At 33.5% G+C, this 16,921-nt stretch overlaps 1 protein-coding gene across 12 annotated transcripts in view; it reads left to right on the top strand.

The window, feature by feature from the left end:
- The window catches only part of PDS5B (PDS5 cohesin associated factor B), a 179,821-nt gene that overhangs the window by 47,370 nt on the left and 115,530 nt on the right, over positions 1 to 16,921 (top strand). For all 12 annotated transcript variants that reach the window (XR_012016191.1, XR_012016190.1, XR_012016192.1 and 9 more), the window contains exon 2: positions 13,809 to 13,935. Coding sequence is in view for 9 of the 12 variants with exons in the window: in XM_072795508.1 (XP_072651609.1) it covers positions 13,809 to 13,935 (127 nt within the window). In the remaining 3 variants the exon portion in view is untranslated. The remainder of the gene's footprint in view (positions 1 to 13,808; positions 13,936 to 16,921) is intronic.

The raw sequence follows: 16,921 nt of genomic DNA, 5'->3' as shown, positions 1-16,921 counted from the left end.
GTATGATTTAGTGGGAGAAAAAAAGATTAAGCCAGCAGTAAGAAAGCTCTACCCATGAATGGAAAATATCCTGACCTTTTCTCAGACCATATCAGGTATGGCCATTTATTTATCTCCTTGGGATCCCTGTTACTTCCCCTAACTCTCCCTTCACTCAGGGAATTGAAAAGAAAACTGTTTAGAGAGCTGCTGTGTTCAGTTACAAGGTGCATGGTAAGTAACTCAAGACTTGTACTTTTATTTTTTGTGATCTATACTTTAAAAATCCAGTACATTTTATGTAATACTACATTGTAGGTCTTTAAGACCGCAATAAAATGGACATAAATGTACCCTTTGTATTGATACTTAAGGAGTAGATCATATTGTATGTAAAATAAAGTGGAGTTATTAATCACACCTAATTAAAAGTTTAATAAAGTATTTATAATGACCAACATTTAATAAACAACTTCAGCTTAAAGGTCAATATTATAAACTTAAACATTTTAAGTTCTCTTTACAAGGAAAGAAAATTTGTAACTTGTTCACTAGACTTATTTTGGTGATAATTTCACAATATGTACATATACTAAATCATTGTTGTACTCCTGAAACTAGTATAATGTTGTGTGTCCAGTTTATCCCCGTAGAAGTTTAAAAAAACTTAAAATGTGGGACCGTATGTTGTGTTTGAAGTTTTATTGGATCTAGATGTTTGACAAAAATATTGTTTAGATTTATAGTGTTTTGAAGAAAAATACATTCCAAAACATCTTATAAAAGGTGATCTGTAGATGCAGCAAAAAAACCCCAAACAAAAAGGGCTAAAAATCCTGATGCAAAATTGCCTTTGTGTTGTACAAGCAGAAGATTTAAGTGTCAAGAATCCCTAAATCTGTGTTCAGCTCTCTAGTACAGCTTCAAGTGCAGATAAAATATCTGAGGCTGTCTTCCTTTTGTTTAACAAAAAATTGAAGGCTATTATTAATTTTTTAAAGATATTTTTATTTTATCTATCTATCTATCTGTCTATCTATCTATCTATGATAGTCACACACAGAGAGAGAGAGAGAGAGAGAGAGAGAGAGGCAGAGACACAGGCAGAGGGAGAAGCAGGCTCCATGCACCGGGAGCCCGACATGGGACTCAATCCCAGGTCTCCAGGATCGCGCCCTGGGCCAAAGGTAGGCGCCAAACTGCTGCGCCACCCAGGGATCCCGGCTATTATTAATTTTGCTGAATTTTTTTCTGTTAGAAGTACAGTACTGTCTCCAAGGGCCTTGCATCTTAAAGGAGAAAGCCTGAACTCTAGTAATTAAGGCTGAAAATTATGATCCTGGGAACAAATAGCAGTGAAGACTATGCTTGGATGATATTTGGATTGTTGTTTTACTAATAATTCTGCTTTATCCATTATTTTGAAAGTTGTGATTTTACAGAATGTGAGATTTTTCTAAAAAGGCACATATAAAAGATACCTGTACTTGGGGTTTTGTTTTAGAGCTAGCGTATTTCTGTGCTTCTCATTGCTCAGTATTTCCTCTGCCTTGAATCCTAGAATCCACACCTTGCCATTTTATTGTCTTCCACAGAAGTAGTGATAATTTTCTCTACCATCTGATGAAACGAATTGTTTTGTGTTTTCTTTAAAATACTCATTGTATGTATATAAGTCAATGATTTTTAGTAAGTTTAGAGTATATAACCATTGTTGTCCAAAGATTATTGGTGTCCATTTGTGTGAACAACTTCCTCATCCTCAATTCCTGATGACAACTCATCTATTTGCTTTTTATGGATGCTTCATGTAAATGTAATCTATGCAGTATGTAGTTTTTGTGTCTGGTGTATCTTATTTGGAGAATGTTTTTGAGGTTCATCAATGTTGTATCATATAGCTGTACTTTGTTCCTTTCTATTCCTAGTTATTTTTCCATTGTGTGGATGTACCACATTTTGTTTATCCATTCATCAATAGATATTTGGGTTAAGTTTTTGGCTGTTAAGATGCATTGTTACTTAACTTTTCATATAAAAATCCTCATGGAACCTTTTTTAAGTGCAGGTGTTTGGGCCTGAGTATTAGGGAATTCAGTTGTGCTCCAAAGATTGGGAACCATTTAGTTAAGGGAATTGGCTTTGGGAATCAGGTATGGATTAGTTCCAGTATAATTGCTGGAAAACTTCGGAACAGTTAATTTCTTTGATCCTCAGTTTCCTCATTTATAAAATGTGTTTAATTATGTAGTTCATTTCATAATTAGGAATATTTGTTGAGCTCTTGCTTTTTTGTCCATCATTGTATTATGCACTTAGGTATACAGCAGTGAACAGAATTGGATTCTTGTTCCATATAGTTCATAAAAGTTTAAAAGGAGATACAGACATTAAAGAATGAACACCTATAATTATGATAAATTCTTTGAAGGAAAAATACAGGAATGATGTTGAGAGCGTGTAATAGAGATTTAATTTAGTTTGGGTAGACTCAGGAAAGCATACCTGAGGATTGACATGTGAGACTGAAAAATCAGTGTTAGCCAGGCATGAGAAGGGATGACAGTAGGAAAAAGTTTTTGAAGGGAAAGAATATTACAGACAGATGGATCTTGATTTGGAGCCTTTAAAAAATAGAGGTGTGACAGGAGTTTAGTGATTAAAGTGGTGGGATAGTATATTTAGAACTTAACTCTAAGGACACTAGAAACCTCTTTTAAGAATTTTAAGTAAGGCAGTGATGTGAAGACGTTAGTGTACCTTAGATCATTCTGGCTGCTATATGAAGAATGAATGGAGGTGGCTTAGATAAGGTTGTGGTGAAATGATGGCCAAATGAAGGTAGGTTTAATTTATATTTAGCAAGTAGCATTTACAGGACTTGGTTACTTTTAAATGTTGAAGGGGCCACTCCCCCAGTTTTCTGGGAGGAACAATTTGGATACCCTATTGCACCATATACAGAGAGAAGATAGGAGAAAGAAGGTTATTTTGGAGGGGGAAGAAGTTGGGAGATAGTTTGTTGTTTAGTTTTGGGGATTTTAAGTTCAGCATGCCTTTCTCAGTAAACCAAGTGGAAATGTTAACTAGTTGTGTAGATGGACTAGTGTTCATAAGAGATCTATTGGTAGGGTATGTGTTACTTTAAAGTCTTGGTTTTTTTTTTTTTTAATGTAGGTTTTTAAAAAATTAAGGCAAAACTCTGGAGAAAAAAATATAGATTAAAACGTGAATAAAGGTGGCTGAGTTGCTCAGTTGGTTAAGTACCCGATTGTTGATCTCAGCTCAGGTCTTGATTTCAGGGTTGTCAGTTCAAGCCCTGCATTGAGCTCATGCTGGGCATGGAGCCTACTTAATAAAAAAAAGTGAATAAAAGGGTTGGAATTGAGTTTTCATGAATTACTAATATTTAGAGACTGGGTAGAGAAGGAAACAACAAAGACCAGAGTGACCAGTAAGGTGGGAGGAAAATCAGGAAGAGGTAAAGTGGAATAGAAACCAAAGGAAAACAATGTTTCAAGGGAGGAGGATTCCATCAACTGGGTTTCATACTGCTGAGTAATTAAGTAAGGATTAGAAAAGTGTTCATTTGATTCAACAAGGTGGAAGTCAGTGATGACTTTTGGTTAGCTTTCATTGCATGATGACTCACCCCAAAACATAGCAGCTTAAAACAACCACCATTTATGTGGCTCCTGATTCTGCAGGTTGATAATTGAGTTTGGTTTAGCTGGGCAGTAGCTGGACAGTTCTACTCATTTGGGTCAGCTTTAGTGACCTCTTACCTGGGCTTCCTCATGAATCTACATGGTGATCACTTGCTAGTTTGCCTGGGGCTGACTTGCTCATGATGATCATGACAAGAAAAATGGGGACTCTGATTTTCCAGTGGGATAATTTCTGGGCTTGTGCACATATTCAGTAGAGTTCCAAGAGCAGCAAGTCAGTAACCTCAAAGGCAGAAACACTTACTAAGCTTGCCAGATGCCCTGTTGGATCAAGTCATAAGATCATTTCAGATTCAAGGATGGGAAAAACACTCCTTTTGATTGGAGGAGCAACAAAGTCACATTGCAAGGGTGTAGATAATAGAGAAGGGAAAAATCTGTTCTTGTTTTTGAAGTCCACTACAATAATTATGGCAAAAGCCTTATTGGCAGGTGATGGAAAAAGGATTGTTATAGTGTGAAAAGTAAATGGAAACTGAAGATGTGAAGGTAGAAAATACACTTTTTGAGAAGGTTGGCTGTGAGGATAATTTGAGAGAAGACTAGTCTAAGCAAGTGTGCTATATAGTATTCCTTCCATTCAAGAACAGTATATTGGGTGCTAGAGAAGGGATCTACTAGACACTGAAGATGCTGATGCAGAGGGAAGGGGAGACAACTAGTGAAGTGAGTCTTTGATACATCTGTAGATGATGAGATTTTGTATACCTGTGAAGGGATTAGTTTTTTATATAAGACTAACATATTTTATAATAACAGGAGGGAATGAGAGTTGCTATAAATGTACTAGGTGGGCCAGTAGATTAGTGATGGGAGACTGAGGGAAATTCCTGTTTGTTAGAGCTTCTGTTTTCTCAATTGCAATTGAGGCAAATTTATTAAGAATGGGGGGTTGTGCAAGAATGTGTGCATGAGGTTTGATATCCATAGAGGAATACATAATTTTATCCCCCCACTGAATGGGACATTGATCTGATAACTGACTAGAGAAGTACCAGTCATTCAATAAATGAGAGATACTATCATTATAAATGTAAAAAATACTGTTTAAAGAGATTTAACAGTACTTTCTGTACTGTTAGAAACTGGTGCTAGTTGAGATGTTCTACGGCCTGGGGCTCTTTCTCTGTTTGAACCAGTTAAGTTTAACTTTACTCCCTTCTGTAAGATTGATGGTCCTTAAAAAGGACCTAGGCAAGAAATACATTTAACCTTTTATAAATAGACATTGCCAAAAATATGAACAGAATGAATTTGCTTTTTAAAAGGACTTCCTAAACCATTGAAAATTATTTTGTTTTACCAGAACTCAGAAAGGTAACTATTAAATACATTTAATTCGAATTAAAACAGATGAATTCAAATTGCATGGTGGCTTAGTGGTGACACTGTATATGGAAAACAGCTTTTTGTTGAATAGATGGAAAATATGTAAACGTGGCCTTAAGGTTATATACTTAGGGAAAATTAACATAATTTATTTAGTCTTTTATTCTCTTAGGAAATACTTAAAACAGCTTTTTAATTGTCTCTGGCCTAAGATAAGCCGGACTTATTCTCCCTAATGACTGTGTACTGGAAGGGTTGTCTTTATGGAGGGCACCATCTGCTGGTTATAAGAGGTACGTGTTGTGGGAAGACTGCCTTTTGCAGTTACCAGGCTCTTCACACATCTTTTTTCATTCTAATTCCATCTTTATCTGTGTCAAATCCCAGGAGGAAAAATATTTTTTAATAAACATGGCCAAGTAGAGATTCTAGTAGTAGTTTGATTTGATATGTGACCCTGAGCGTGTTACATACGGGATTTTTAAGAAAAATCATCATGAAAATGACAGATGCCTGTCTTTATCTCTTCTTGGATCGATCAAAAAGTGATTATTCCTTTTTTTTTTTTGATTATTCCTATTGCTCTTACCCTTGCTCTTCTTTTCCATTCACTGAAAGGATCTTAAATATTTTTACTTCAGTCTTATTTCAACTTAACATTTATTTACATCTGATAATATCAGAATGAAGAATGCTGATTTCATTGATTTTTTTTTTCTTCTAGCACATCAGTATGATTTTTAAAAAATACTGATACATTTCCTTTAATGATTGTTTTTATTTGAATTTATTCAGAGATTGTACAAGCTATTTACTATTAGAAAATTTTCTTGTATTTTAGTTATTGATCATACTGGACATAAAAATGTAAATATAATACATAGTGCATACAGTAAAATTAACTGCTATCTGAAAGTATTTGTTTCACACTACCCTTTGAAAGGGAAATTCTGGATTATGGTTTTAGTATAAATTGGTGAAACTAAAAATGAATATATTTTAAATAGAGAATAGAATTAGTACTTTGTTCTATAGTGTATGTAGTATATAAAATGGATTCTGACATTAGTCAGTTTTATATTATTTTTTAAAGTATAGTTATTTTCTCACTTTTAGTGTATCTACCCTACCTTAAATGTGAATAATTGAAATTCCACAGAGATGCAATAAATTATGTCAGATAATTTCTTTGATAGTCTGTTAAACCTAAGAAGAGCAGCTATATATCACTCTTACTTTTCATTTCTGATAGCAATTGAAGATCCTATTTATTTCCTAGACCCTTCCCTTCTTCCTTAGCATTGCTCCTTTTCTCTTTCTCCTTTATACCTTTTTTTTCTCTTATGTTGCAGTTTGGTGTTTATTCCTATTATTCTCTAGAAACTTCCTTCTTAAAAGTCACCTTGCCAAGTCCAAGGGAGTATTCGCTGAGGTCATTTTGTATGTTTCAGCAGTGCATATTTCTGAAATAATGAGCACAGTATGCCTGCCACCCCTTCACCTTCAAACATTTTTTTCTATGTTTTTTTAAACATTTTTCTACCTTTTTGACTCTCTCCCTTTTTCTTCCTATCCCTCTCCATGTATCAGTATAGATATTTCCTGCAAATTCAGTCTTGTTGTCTCAGCTAACCCTATACATTTTCTTAATTGATTTTGTAAACCCATAAAGCATGAGCTGTGCAGGGTCCTAAAATATTTCTGGCCTTGATTTTTTTTTTTTTTCTAAAACTTCAGATCTACATTTTTAGTCGCCTTCTAGATGAGATTTTTTTCCCCCAAGACTTGATCTCTTTCTCTGTTTTTTCCCTGTGTCCCATTATGATGAGGGTAGAGATTTTATATATTTGCTTGTTACTGCATTCCTAGTGTTTAGCATAGTAGATTATACCAAGTAAATTCTCAGTAAATATTTAAGTAATTGACTTTCAAGGAACAAAGGCTTTGAATCTTGTAATCACCTTTTACTTCTCTCTTTTTTTTTTCTGATTTTTTCCTTAAAAATCATTCATAAATCTTCAAATCTATTTTCTTGTTTTCCCATGATTGCCTGCAGTTGGCTCCTTCTTTTCATCTGGGATTTTTGTAGGTTTCCTGCCTGGTTTTACTATACTTGATTTCTCCTCTATCTGGTTTGTAATGCCTGTTTTAGCCACCATTTCAGAATAGTTCTGGTCATTCATTCAGCAAGGATTTCCAGAGTAGGCTCTGGAATGGATGCTAGCATAAAAATGATATACTATCCTTGGCTTATAGAGCTTACAGCCTAGTAAGAGAAACAGACATAGAATAAGACGTTTACTAAATATATGATAAATGCTAATTATGATGTATTCAGAGTTTTTCTAGCTGTAGGGAAGGAACCTTGCTCTACTTGGAGAAGTGAGGGTGAGTTTAAACATGGACTTATAGACTTGAGACTTTAACGTACATGGAGTTTGCTTGGTAGACAAGGGACAGTAAATGTCCTATTCTGAAGACAGCTTGTATATATTCACAGAGGTATTTCATATCTACTTCTAGTACTTTTATTTATAAAAACTGAAGTGCATACTGAGTAAACCTGCCCCTTTGCTCTTATCTTTTCCTCCTTAACTCCCTTTACTTCTTTCCACCTTTTCCTTCAATCACACTTCTAGATCCTAAGTAACAAATTCTGAACTTTATTCTCTTGATTTGTAACATATTTTGAACTGTTTTCTCTGTCCTTTTTTGTTCTATATATTATCACTTCACTCCCGTTGACTTATAGAAGTGGGGTTTCTTTCAGCTTATATTTTCCAAGCTTGTTATTTCTGTTAGGATAATTTTAGAATTTATTGTGATTTAATTATTTAGGGGGATTTTTAAAAATAGATTTGAGATCCATCTTAATTTTGCCCTGTAGTCACTGCTAAAGAGTTATGCAAGTAACAGGCACTTGACAAATTTTTTTTTTTTTTTTTTTTTTTTACTATGTGGATGAGTTTATTCTACAAAGGCACCCATGTCTACATTATTTAGTTGCAGTCTGTGGTCACAATTGTGTATCTGTTGTTAGGAATGATAAGCATCAGCTTTTACTTCTGTTGGGGCAAGGCAGACTTTCTTGCATTCCAGATTCTGTGGAAAACTGGGAATTTATTTACATTTACATTACACATTTATTTACCTTTTTCTGAAATGATTTGTTCTGGGCCTTTGCTAAATATTAAATATCTTCTTTGGTCGAAGGAACACAGCTATGACCTTGGTTCTTGCTTTTCCTAACCTGAGGTCATGTAATTGTTCTGTGTCATATTCTAAAAGTTTTTATATTTTAGGTCACTAATTTACCTGGAATTCATTTTGTGTAAGGTATGAGATAGAGGTATGATGTCATTTTTCTTCTATAGAGGTATTAAAGTGTCTCAGAACTTGAAAAAATTAAAAAAAAATCTAACTTTATGAACTTTACATATAACATTATTAAAAGTTAACTATTTCAAGTGTACCAAATCAGTGATTTTTTAGGCAAATTTACTGAGATGTGTACTCATCACTGTAGTTCAGATTTAGAACATTTTCCTCAGTAAGATCCCTTAGACTAGTTTACAGTTAATCTCTGAATGGATTCTCTTTAGTTTTTTCCTCTTGATCTCTTTGCAGAGTCTAGTACTGTTGACCACTCCCTGTCTTGAAAATTGGTGTACCCCCTACTTTCTGATCCAGATAACCTGGATCTTCTCCATACCTCTTTGATCATTTTCAAATTTCTTTGCAACATCTTTTTTGCCTGCCTGTTCCTTAAAAAATGGGTCGTCTTTTACCTCTCCTCACTTTACGAGATTTTACTGAATGCTCTCATCTGTGCCCCTGGTTTTAACTATTACCGAGGATTCCCAAATCTGTCCTGAGCTCAGATACCTTTTGGAAATCTAAGTGCACAACTGGCCACTGCCATCATCGTCGTCATTTTTCCTCTTCCCGCCTTGCCCTCCTCTTTTTTTCCAGCAGGTGGGGCAAAGCATTTTCCTTCCCAAAGGGTGTTTGAAAATCTTTTCTTTTTTTAAAATAGATTTATTGAATTGTAACTGATACAGAGAAAAAACTGCATACATATTATATACAACACCTGTGATGCTATAACATACAGGCATCATTTCCAGGAAGCATAGCTTTATTTCCAAAAGTTTCCTTCTGTCCTTTTGCTTTTCTTTCTTTTTGTAAGAACACTTAACATGAAATCTACCCTCTTACATTCTTAAATGCACAATACTGTATTAACTGTAGGTGCTTTGTCGTATAGAACATTTCCAGAACTTAATCATATTGTATAACTATAACTTTATGCCCATTGAATAACAACTCTCCATTTTCTACTCTCATCTTCTGGCAACCACTGTTCTGCTTCTATAAGTTTGACTATTTTAGATACCTCCTATAAATGGAATCATGCAAATCATGTATTTGCCCTTCTGTGACTGACCTTTCACTCAGCATAATGTCTTCCAGGTCCATCCAAGTTACTGCAAATGGTAGGATATTCTTTTTTAACCCGGAATAATGTTCTATTGTATGTATAAACCACTTTTTCTTTTTTTTATTTTTTTATTTTTTTATTTTTTTTATTTTTTATATTTTTATTGGTGTTCAATTTACTAACATACAGAATAACACCCAGTGCCCGTCACCCATTCACTCCCACCCCCCGCCCTAAACCACTTTTTCTTTATCCATTCATCTATTGATGATGTGGGTTCTTTCCACATCTTGGTATTGTGAATAATACTGCAGTGAAAATGAGTGTGCAAGTACCTTTAAATTACAGATTTCCTTTTTTTTGTTGTTTTTTTTGGATATATACCCAGGATCAGGATTACTGGATTATATGATAGTTCTATTTTTTTTTTTTTTTTGAGGAACTTCCATACTGCTTTCCATAGTGGGCTGTATCATTTTACATTCCCACCAACAGTGTACAAGAATTCTTTATTCTTCACATCTTTGTCAACATTTGTTTGCTTTTGTTTTTTTGATAATGGCCATTCTAATAGGAGTGAAGTGATACCTTGTTCTGATTTGCATTTCTTAATGGTGAACATGGAAAGTTGCCTTTTAAAATCAAGAACAAGACAGGGATGCCCACTCTTGCCACTTTATTGACCATGGTACTGGAAGTTAGACAATTCGAGCAATTAGACAGTAAAGTAAAGGCAAGAAATAAAAGGAATCCAAAATGGAAAGGAAGTATAATTGCCTGTTCACAGATCACATGATCTTATATGTAGAAAACACTCTTAAAGACTCTACAAAATTTTTTTTAGAATACTCTATTAAAGTTGCAGGATACACAATCAGCATGCCAAAATCAGTTACATATTTAAATACACCAATGAACTATCTGAAAAGGAGATTACTAAAAGAATTCCATCATAATAGTATCAAAAAGAAAAAAGTTACTTGACAATACTTTACCAAGGCCTGTATACTGAAAACTGCAATACCTTGATGAAAGAAATAAGACACAAATAGATGGAAAGATATCCAATGTTCATGGATTGGAAGACTTAATATTGTTAAAATATTAGACAGTATTTGGAACTTTTTATTTTGTTCTCTCTGATCTTTTTTTACTGATGTGCCCTGCCACTGTTTTCATATATTAAATTTTACGTATAATAACTCATGAAGGGTATGTTTCTAGGCTAATATTTCCCATTGATTGTTTTCTTTTTTTGCATCAGTACTACATGTCTAAATTACTTTAGCTTTATAATGGGTTTTAATATTTGAGAACAAACCCATTTACAGTTTTTTTTCTTCAAGTATCTTATTTTTGCCCTTTTACACTTAATATAAAGTCTTAGAAAAATTTGCCATGTTTCTTTTAAAAATCAAAACCTGGGCTTAATTGAGATTTATTCACTGGGAAGGTCGGCTATCTTTGTAGTATTTGAAACCAATACAGCCCAGGATATGTCTTGATTTATTTAAGTTTTAATTTTTATCTGTAAAGCTTTATGATTTTTTCTGTAAAAGTACATCTTTTGTTTAACTTGTAGATACTTTATTATCTTCTATGTAAATTATATTTTTAAATTTATTTGCTATCCATAGGAGTACATTGATTGGTTTCCCTTTAAACCTTTTTATTTTGAAATAATTGTAGACATAAAGTTGTAAAATTAGTACATAGAATTCTGTGAACTCTTCACTCATTTTTTGCCAGTAGTGTCATATTATGTAACTTTTAGTACAATAACAAATCAAAGTTGACATTGGTATAATATTGTTAATTAGATTACTGATTTTACTCTGTTTTCTCAAGCTTCTGTACAATATTCTGTCTTTATGTAGTCTATCTTCTGTATAGTTTGATCCTGAGTATAGATTCATATCATTACTATCATAGTCAAGACACAGAATTATAAAGGAATTCTGTAATGCTACTTGTTAGTCTCATATCTGTACCCTGGTAACTACTCATCTGCTCCATATCTGTAGTTTTGTATTTTGAGAATGTTAAATTAATGAAACTATATACACATAATCTTTTGAGACTGGCTCTTTCAATAAGTGTAATGACAATAAGTTATTGCATGTATCAATCAGTCCTTTTTATTGCTGAGTAGTAGTGCCTTGTGTGGATCTATCAGAGTTTGTTTAACCATTCATTCATTGAAGGGCTTTGGATTGCTTCCAGTTTTGGCCTATATGAATAAAGCTCTTACAAATACTCTTGTACAATTTTGCATGAACACAAACTAATTTCTTGGGAAAAATTCCCAGGGGTGCAATGGCTGGTTTGTATGGTAAGTACATATTCAGTATTATGACAAACTGCCAGATGATTTTCAAATATGATTGTACTGTTTTACATTTCTACCAGCAGTGTCTAGATTCAGTTTCTTCACATCCTTGCCAACAGTTGAAATTATTTCTGTTGTCTGTTTTAGCCAGTCTAATAGTATATAATGATATCTCATTGTGGCTTTGTCTTTCCCTAAAGATTAATGGTGTTGAATATTTTTTCGTATGCTTATTTGCCATTTGAATTTCCTTCAAATGTCTGTCTTTTTGCCCATTTTGTAATTGGATTTAGTGTCTGCATAGTATTTTTTCCCATCCTTTTGCTTTCAGTGTCTCATATCCATACTTTTTAAAAAAATTTTTAAGTTCTTTATATTGAAATTTTAAGATCTTGTTTTTTTTAACCCAATCATGTATATCATATATGTATAGCATAAAGTATGTAGTATGTGCTAAGTGGTGTTGTAAGTGCTATATATGTTTACCTATAGTTTCCAATTTTTGCTTGGCTAATTTGTATTTTCATCCTATTCTTGAAAATTATATTCATTGGATGTAAACTTTAGCTTTGCAGTTATATATTTTTCCCCTCATTGGGGATGACCTTTTCCTGTCTTTTGGCTTATATTGTGCTGTTGAGAAGCCACTTATTAGTTTAAATACTGTTCCTTCTAAGGTAATACAATTACTTTAAGGTTTTGTTTGTTTTCTACAGTTCTTCTTATTTTGAGTTTAATTCTGTTTGGCTTCTTGAATTTATGGATTGATATTTTATGCTGTTCTACTCAGAAGCCTTTGCTTTCATTTTTCTTTTGATACTCCCATGAGTCATAAGGTAAACTTTTCTTCTCTATATTCTTCTAATTTCTCTTGCACTTAACTAATTCTAATAGCTTTTTCTATTTTGCTAATAAGCTTGTCCATTGAGTTTTTAATTTCAGTTTTTGTATTTTTCATTTTTAGAAGTTCTGCTCTTTGTTCCGGTTTATTTATTCCTTGGGTTAGACTTTTATTTCTTAAAAGCATTAAATATAGTAGTTTTGTAATCTGTTTGAGAATTGTAATATCTAAAGTCTTTGTGTGTCCTGTCTTGGTGCCTGGTATTTCTGCTGATTCTTGCTCATGGTATCATGTCTCCTTAGGTGTTTGATTATTTTTGACTTGGTAAAATTCATTGTCCTAGAAACCTCATGATTAGTATTCTTTGAGGGTAGAATTTTGCTTACTTTAGGTTCTTGATTGTACAGCCAGCCAAGGGTCACTGCATTCATGTGTTGAGGTTCTCTGGACAACTTAGGTAATGTGAACCACAGCAAATGGGCAGGACCATGGCAAAAACTAATTAGCTGTATCTATTATTATGTTGCTCTGCTTAGTACCAAGGCAGCTTTCTCTGCTTTCCCCTGTGGCTGTTGATGGGATTATGGGCACACGTTGATTTCTGACTAATCTCTCGGTGTTACCTTTTTGGAGATGCGGTGGTATTGCACATTGATGTCAGGAGGGTCTCTTATTTGATGTTCCATCTTGGTTGACAGGTTGAGATTCTGTCCCCTTTGCTTCATAAGACACCAAAACTGAACTCCAGATTTGTCAGGGTTTGCCAATGCCCTCAGGACATAAATGAATATAATGCTCCAGTGCTCCATTTATGTCACTGGATTCCTCTATTCTCTTTTATTTGGGACAAGTAATTTGTGGTGCTTTAAAAAATATGTTTATTTTGGATTTTTTTTCTGTTATTTATACTTTTTGGAGTTGGAGAGTTAGTGCAGATAACCCAGTTTGCTACTAGTAAAAATGGAAGTGAAAATACAATAAATATAATTGAAAAAAATTGAGGAAATGCTTAATCAAATGCTTTTCATTAATAAGTGAACTACTATAAATTAGGAATTAGTTATAAATTATTTGGTGATGGGACAGGTTACTTTTCATGTTTAGTATTAATTTTGTTTTTGCCTGTTTTTTGGTTTGCATCTAACAGTTTTCTTGTTTTAGGGGTAAAAATATTTCCATCATGGCTCATTCAAAGACAAGAACCAATGATGGAAAAATTACTTATCCTCCTGGTGTCAAGGAAATCTCAGATAAAATATCTAAAGAGGAGATGGTGAGACGGTTAAAGGTGAGTAAAATTTGTGTTATGTTTTATAGGACTGTTTAGAGTGGAGGGGCTACCTGGGGAAATCATGTAGGGCTGTATTTTGTTAGGACACCTTAAAAAACCAAATGGAAGCTAAAAATGGCAGGGAAAGGATCAAGGAGAGTGGAAGTAGGTAAAGAAATGTAGGGTTTCCTTAGCTACTGTTAAGGGAAGAGCAACTGGAAGGGTGAAGGTTAGATTTTTCTAGGGCCTCCTAAACTTGGATATAAAGAATAAATCTGTAGTACTCTTATTAAATTCATTGTTGTCTGTATAAAGTTGTCCTTTGCCCTATATGTCATCATTTTACAAAAAATAATTTCTTTAATTAAGAAAGGAAGTTTTAAGTCTCTGTACTGAGCATTAGGCTGTATTTAACTTACCTGTAAGTTATTTTGGCTGTAGGTTAAAGAGTTTTACTTTCGGCTTCTCTCTGCTTCTGACATGCAGCAGTGAATCAAGATTGAAGGTGAATTTCCATAGATGAGGTGGTCACTGTATAGCTAGTCTCCTTATATGTGTTTGAACAATATTTTACCTTTTTTCAGAGCAGTGATGGTGCATGTGATTGTAAAATGGTTAAAAGAACAGAATGGCCAAGAAGAATGCTAAGCTGATTTATCAGCTAGTTGTTTGTTATTTTTGAGCATTTTTTTCCCTTCTGGATTGTATCTACCTAGACATTTATGTTGCTTGATATGTTATTATTTGTCTATATTTCAAGACTGGAAAACTTGCCTTATTTAATCATTGAAGACCCAGGAGCTTTGAAACAAAGTACTATTTTATAGCTCTTACTACATAGTTTATTTTTATTAGAAGAAGAGGACCTGAATACTCATCAATTTCACGTAAAGCATTAGTCTTACAACTTTGTGTATAAAGTATTAGAATGTCAGATATCAGATTTTTTTTTTTTTATTCAAAGGAAAAGACGTCTTTGAGCAGATTAAAATTAACAGTATGTGCTAGTTAGGAACTTACATATATTTTGTTAAAAATACTGAAGCTACAAATCCTTTATATGTGACACTTTCCTTTTTCTCTGTATCTATGTTCTTTTCACCTATTGATTTTTTAAGAGAAGTGAATACATTTCTTCGGATTAGTTTATATTTCAGCAGTGATAGGTAAACATCTCTGTCGTTTGCTAAGAAACTAATGTTAGAAACTGTACCTATAAGTTGATTAACTGTCTTTTAGAGGTATTTTCTCCGTTATCTTCCTTAATAGATGACATATGCATGAGAAATTAAGTGGGGTTTTTTGTTTTGTTTTTTAAGAAATTAATAACACCATTTGAATTGCAGACAGTTTTGAGAAATTTTCATTATCTAGCCCTTGAGTAAACTTTGTTGTTAGTTTTGGTGGAATGGTTTCCAGTGTTCACATTTAGTGTTTGTAATATGTTTGCATTATTTTTGGACATTTATGCTCAGCAGTGATCTAGTTAATATACTTTTTCCTCATTTATTTTCCTAATTTATACTTACCCACTATTTTTAGCAACCTTCTTAGAGAAATATAAAAAGATTTGAATGTAAGCTAACAGTAATTTTTGATATGTACAAGTATAGCTCTGAATTTTATAAATTAAAACAATTTGCTAATATATAAGGTGTTATTGTTTATATAATTTGTAGAGTTTCCTATAACATTCTATTCAAAATATACTGAACCTTTTGTGAGGTTTTTTTCTTTGCCTTTTTTCATGATATGCATATGCCATCAAAGGATATATTTTAAAGTAATAAAATAAAAAAGTTAGTAGACTTGAACTTTGTATCCTTATACTAATTATAGTGCCAGACGGGAAGGATTAGTCTACTGTTGGTTCTGGCATCTGGCATAGTAGAACTGAGGATCTGCCCTGTGAGGAACACTCTTTCCCAGGAAGACACTGGAGAATTTATTACTCAGAAATCTAGCTCTATAGCAGAGTAGAAATCTCTGTATTTTTCAAGGACCAAGTCATAAATATTGATGATGGCCAGCCCTACTTGTTGATTAGTATTTGCAGCACCATCTAGTGGATGCCAAATGGTCACCTTTCCACTGGTGTTTTATTTAAATGTGTGTTCCTGTCAAGTTAGGCAGTTTAAAGTTCATTTGGGGCAAGAATAATATGGGCTGAGGGTTCATAATAATACTGAAATTAGAAAAAGCTCTTTATAGAATTCAGATGGTACTGCTCCTCGGCATTTTTATTTCTGTCCTACTACTTTTATGTAAATGTTTTTGAAAAAAAAAAAACATTTCCTATAGGTTCTTTCTGTTTACTCCATACATACTATTGAGTCCTACTAATAAACTATCCATGTCATGGTCTCTTTTACTGTGGCACAAGAAATATTTTGTTGAATGCTATTGTAGTTATTTGGGGGTAGCTTTTTAACCTTCAGGAATATATTTTCATCATCCTTTCTTAAACCTTTATTCTTTTTTATTTAACTGAATATACAAATCATGTATCTGGAGTGGTTTATGGCTTAGATGGAAAAATAAACTTTTTCTTTTCCTAGTTTTTTTCTTTAGAAGTATAATAAAAGGAGTAGGTATATTATAAAAAAAAGGGGGTGCTCTTTTTAAGAAGGAGTAAAAGTGAGACCAGAAACGCCATGCAAGGCTAGTTCTAAACTTTTATCTTGTTAGCAGGTATGATGGGTACATGATAAGTATTTCAGTCTTTAAAGAAAAATTATTATTATTTTAAAGATTTTATTTATTTATTTACTTATTTATTTATTTACTTATTTATTTATGAGAGACACAGAGAGAGGGGCGCAGAGACACAGGCAGAGAGAAGCAGGCTCCGTGTAGGGAGCCCGATGTGGGACTCGATCCCAGGTCTCCATGATCACATCCCGGGCTGCAGGTGACGCTAAACCGCTGTGCCACTGGGGCTGCCCAGAAAAATTATTTTTAATGTAGTTTCAGAAAGATCTCGTTCTCTCAGAGACTTTCAGAG

The sequence above is a fragment of the Canis lupus genome, chromosome 24, assembly GCF_048164855.1.
Source record: "Canis lupus baileyi chromosome 24, mCanLup2.hap1, whole genome shotgun sequence".
Lineage (NCBI taxonomy): Eukaryota > Metazoa > Chordata > Mammalia > Carnivora > Canidae > Canis > Canis lupus.
This window is presented reverse-complemented; position numbering and strand designations above follow the sequence as displayed.